At 52.2% G+C, this 5,334-nt stretch overlaps 1 protein-coding gene across 1 annotated transcript; it reads right to left on the minus strand.

Moving 5' to 3' along the window:
• Positions 1-328: 328 nt before the first annotated feature.
• slitrk2 (SLIT and NTRK-like family, member 2) lies at positions 329-3,105 on the minus strand (the record flags this gene model as incomplete). Its single annotated transcript, XM_079744472.1, has 1 exon — positions 329-3,105. The coding sequence occupies exon 1, from the start codon at positions 3,062-3,064 to the stop codon at positions 329-331; it is 2,736 nt and encodes a 911-aa protein (XP_079600598.1). The 5' UTR covers positions 3,065-3,105.
• Between the last annotated feature and the right edge of the window lie 2,229 nt (positions 3,106-5,334).

Genomic DNA, 5,334 nt, shown 5'->3' on the forward strand with positions numbered 1-5,334 from the left:
ACAAAGCCACATCGTATCGTTCATGGTCCGCATCGCGCCTGGCCACGCGCTCGTCCCTTCTCGAGCCGTCAAAAAGAAGAAATAATTTAAACTTCGAGGAGAAAAATAGAACTGCATAATAATATATACGTCTTATATTCCTTTTTATACATTTTGAAAATAAAAGAGGAAAAAAAGGAAGAAAAAAAGTCATCAAAAGTCTCGAACTAGCTTCCAGTCAATCATGTGGGATCAAACACAGAGAGATTGATAGATATATAGTTAAGCCTATGAATACAGTAACCGCGTGGATATTCAATGTTGCAAAAGGGGTTTAACTTCCGTTATCTTACAGTTGGCTCATCGCGGTATGCTTCTCCAGCACCTCCAGGTAGTCGGGCTGGTCTGTTTTTAGCTTCCCGGGGAGCAGGAGGGGGTGGTCGTTGTTTTTGGAGGGCTGCTCGGCACCGTAGTATTTCCTGGGGGTGCCGTACAGCACCGTTTTGTTCAGGCGCTCCTGGTTTGTGGGGTGCCGCCGCACCGACGCCGCCTCGTACGGGGGCACGATGCACGGCCTCTTGGGCAAAGTGCAAAAGTTGTAGCTGAACGGAGGCAAGCCGCCCGCCGCGGGGAGCTCTTTGTGGGACCTCTCCGCTAAGTTCTGGTACAGCAGCTCCTGGGGCTCCGGCGCGACGGCCACGCCGCACTGGGCCAGCGACTTGTCCATAAAATCCACCGTGCTGATGGCGTAGGCCCCGGGGCTGCGCGCCAGGAGCGCGTCCTTCTTGGCGTCCAGCGGGCCGAAGCTCAGCTCCTTCAGGTTGCGGTAGTAGGCCACCTGCTCGCCGTCCTTCTGCATGTAGATGGGGTTCTGGCACATGGAGCCCATGGGCGGCGGGATGTAGTTGTAGACGTGGCTCTCGGAGCTCTTGGCAGGGGCCGGCTCGGCGGCGTACGAGCCGTACTGCACCTGGAAGGAGTTGAGGTCCAGGTTGGTGGCGCCCGCCGGGACGTGCTCCATCCCCTTGCGCCGCTTCAGCACAAACACGAAGAGGCCGGCGCCGAAGCACACGGAGAGGATGAAGACCACCAGGAGGCCCAGGATCAGCACCGACAGCGGCACCTCGGGGTGGAGCTCGGGGGGGTAGAGGTGGGACTCGGTGGGGGGGGCCTGGCTGTAGGTGGTGGTGGAGGAAGAGGAGGAGGAGGAGGAGGAGGAGGAGGAGGAGGAGGAGGAGGAGGAGGCGGCGGGCGCATCCGTCCCGGGGCTGAGCGCCGTGGGCTCCCTGGTGGGGGGCCGCTGCTGGGGGGGCGATGGCGTCTCGCTGGGCTCGGGGCAGATGGCCTCGTTGCGGAGCGAGCGCAGCAGGCGGCCGGCGTGCTTGGACGGCGAGTCGCACGTGATCTCGTTGACCACCACGCTGGTGCTGGACAGCTCCATCCAGTTCTTGAGCGCCACGAGGTCGCAGGTGCAGTCCCAGGGGTTCTCCTGCAGGTCGATCTGGATGAAGGCCGACAGCTGGTCCAGCACGCCGTGCACCGGGAGCTGGGAGAAGTGGTTGTTCCTCAGGTTGAGGCGGGTCAGCATGGTGCCCCCGAACACGCTGTCGGGGAGGGAGCGCAGCAGGTTGTTGTTGAGGAAGAGGAGCTGCAGGTTGTGCAGGTCGTTGAAGGTCTGCGGGAGGATCTCCTTGATGATGTTGTATTCCAGGTACAGATACTGTAGCGACTGCAGGCCCACGAAGAGCGAGTGCGAGAGGGACTCGATGTAGTTCCCGTTCAGGTACAACCGCCTGAGGTTGGTCAGGTTCTCGAAGGCCCCCTGCTGGACCACCGCGATCCTGTTGTTGCCCAGATGCAGCAGTTCAAGTGAACTGTATTCCGTCAAATCGTTCCTGTAGATCACTTGCAAGTAATTACCGGTGAGATGGAGCTTCTTTGGGTAGGAGGGCTTGGGGTTCAGCTCGCTAATGTTATGCAACTTCCGCTCCTGGCAGTTGATGTTCAAGCCGCTGTCGGGGTTCTGGGACGTGCAAACGCACACGCTGGGGCACAGCATTGGCACGGGGGAGCGCGTCTGGTACACCATGATGGGCCCAAAGACGTGTTTGTCCTTTGAGTTGACGCGCGGGGTGGGCCTGTGGCGCATCTTAGGGGGGCGCGAGGCTTTAGGGATGCGGGTGGGGGTAATCATGCCTGGTAGGAAAGTGGGGGGCGGTGGCCCCCCTTGGATGTGTGAGTCGGAGGGGGGGTGGATAACACGCTCCCCGGCGTTCCTACGTGGACACAGATCCTGCTTTATAAGCTGAGTAATATCCTTACCGTGCAGCCGGAACGGCGTTTCACACACGATGTCGCCCACAAACACGGAAATAGTGTCCAGCCAAGACTTGAGGGGAATTAAATCACAGGTACAGTTCCATGGGTTCTCCTCCAGCTGGATTTCCATGATCCCACCGATGTGCTCCAAAACCCCGGCGAACGGCAGCGTCTTCAGCCTGTTGCCACGTAAATCCAAGTGTGTGAGGAGCACAAAACGGAACACATTGGTGGGCAGAGACAGCAGCAGGTTATCGTTGAGAATGAGCACTTTGAGTTTGTTCAGTTTACTGAAGGCGCCGGGCTCGATGGCGCTGATGTAATTATAGTCAGCCTGCAAATACTCCAAGCTCTCAAGCCCTGCGAACGTGTCCTCCTTAATGACCTCCAAGTTGTTGTTGTTCAGATGAAGTCTCTTCAGGTACCGGAGTCCGTTAAAAGCCCCCGTGCGGATGTCCTGCAGGCCGTTGTTTCCCAGGTGCAGCGACGTGACATTCCCATAATGGACAAACTCGTTGGCGTGGAGCCGAGAGAGAAAGTTGCCGTTGAGGAAAAGCTGGGAGATTTTATTCGGGGGCGCTTGAAACAGACTGACCGTCGTGAAGCCTTTATTTTCACAGTTGATGTTTAAAAGGTTTTCCCTCTCTTCACAGGGACAGCGATTTTTGCAGATGTCTTTGGAAGCCGAAGTTTTGCGGCTCTCCGTCTTGGAGGAGGACAGAGTGGAGACAGTGAGGACGCTCAGTAGAAGAACGCCGTTCAGCATTTTTACAACCAAAAGAGGTGGCTGAGAAGTAGATCCAGCATTTAACTTGTTCTGCGTGAGTCCTCACCAGAGAACGGGACGGCACATTTCTGGGTGAAGACGCGCAGGAAGACGCAAACAGGCGTTAATGTGTTTTAAATAGTGTCATGACGCACAGAAACGGCGCACATCTTTTCGATGACCTTCACCTCAAATCCAAACGATGCTCGCAATAAAAAAAAATAGAATTGGAATCAACAAAAAAACAGCCTGTCCTAAAGCGTCCGGAAGCGATGGTTCCTGCGGTGTGCTGGGTCGCATCTGCACATCCAAGCCGCAGAGTCCGGGTGGAGAGCAGCCGACCGCAGCTCCCGTTGAGATTCACAGACCGCTCGCCTTATGCTTTCAGCATGTTCTCACATGGATCTCTGCCAAATACTCACTCATGGAACCGGGCTGCTGAAAGCGATCTATCCTTTCTGTGAACAGTAAAAAAAAAAAAAAGAACCCGCACAATTTTAGTCCGCAAAAATTACTTTTAAAAATCCAGGAATCATGCGCAAAGACGCACCCCGACGCGCGGTGCCTTTCCTCCGGCTCGTCCGAAAGAAGAGGAGTCGTGGTGCGGAGGACTCGGACAGAGAGAGTAAGGAAGATATCGGGATGCACTCCCGGAGCTGAGGCATTCTACAGCTGCTGCAGTCACCGCTCCGCTCCTCACACTGCGCGCTCTTCCGAACGTCTGCCGCTGCCTGCCCTTCTGCGCGCGCGCGCGCGTGTGTGTGTGTGCGTGTGTGTGTGTGTGTGTGTGTGTGTGTGTGTGTGTGTGGGAGAGGGAGAGAGAGAGAGAGAGAGAGAGAGAGAGAGAGAGAGAGAGAGAGAGAGAGAGAGAGAGAGAGAGAGAGAGACAAAGAGAGTTAGGGAGAGAGAAAGAAAGATGTTACATCACCGATATTGCCAGCAAATGGTAGAATAGAGACTGAATGTCCTAAGCTGCATTTATTGAAAGTTTCAATATTATATTTCCCGCATTTCAATTCTAAATATAATCATGGATATTGAGCTTCACCGGCGACTTTTTAAGCGTAATGGAGATTTTGATCAAGTAGGCTATTACTGATTTCCAAACCACGCCGGGAGGTGCATGTTTCGTGGCAGTCCTGTACGTTATCCTATTGGCACATATGCACGTCTAGATGAACTGATCCTTTTCAAATCTCAACTTAAATCTCCAGGCGACTGCGTTGCTGTTGGGAAGGTTGTTTTTTACGCATGACGCCACTAGGCGGAGGAATAAGATGCTTTTCTTTCCCGACATTATTTTTCTTCCTCCAATATCAATGTGTATTTCTACTGCTATAACTTCTGAAATCCACTGCCTGTACACTCACATGTTTATACATCTAAACGTCCATATAATTGTGAGTCTCACGGGTGAAATCATGTGGGATTTATTTGTCATTTATTTGTGATAGTGAACTACCTTGATCCCTTTTGAATATTTAGTCACACACTAGTGTGTGTGTGGGGGGGGGGGGTGGTATGATTCGACAAATATTGTGAATGATTGCACAGCTCTACATGTATATATTGCATATACTGTCCTTGCATGCATATACATTGTGCATACTGTCTGTGTAGCTATATAGTCCAATAATATATATGCGATTGACAACTGCTGATGATTCATCCGTTTGCTTTATTTCTGACGTGGTAGTGGTAGTGGTGGCGTTTATTCTCAATTTAGATTCGTAGTTCTGGCAGATCGCTCAGCCTCAGACCTCAGAATACACTTCATATCACTGACAGTAAGCCATGTTCATCCGCGTCACTGGTTCACACCTCATTCTTTTTCAACAGATTTGTTCAATATCAATGAAGTTGATGTACAAGGACGCTGGAACACAGTCACTGAGGTGGCCTGCGGTCTGATAGCTTAATTCTGACTCCGCTCCTCCGACATCATCATCAGCATTGGAATACAAACAAAAAAGGCTTATCGGGCATCTAGTACACATCAAAGGGTAAGGGAACTCCAGTTTAGGGGAAATACTAAACAACGTGAAGAAAACTTAGGTTTGAGAAAAGTGGACACATGAGGGTACATATGAGCTGGTGCTTTTGCCGATGTCAAACATTGCCTGAACCATATCACACTCGCTCAAGCAAGGCGCACACCTAATCAAAAGCCATTCTAACAAACTCTTTTTCAGCTTAAAGTAGCAAACTTCTGGTATTTACAATTACATAAACTTAGGGCAATTAGCAGACGCTTTGATCCGGAGAGACTG

The sequence above is a fragment of the Pollachius pollachius genome (genome assembly GCF_949987615.1).
Source record: "Pollachius pollachius genome assembly, chromosome: 10".
Lineage (NCBI taxonomy): Eukaryota > Metazoa > Chordata > Actinopteri > Gadiformes > Gadidae > Pollachius > Pollachius pollachius.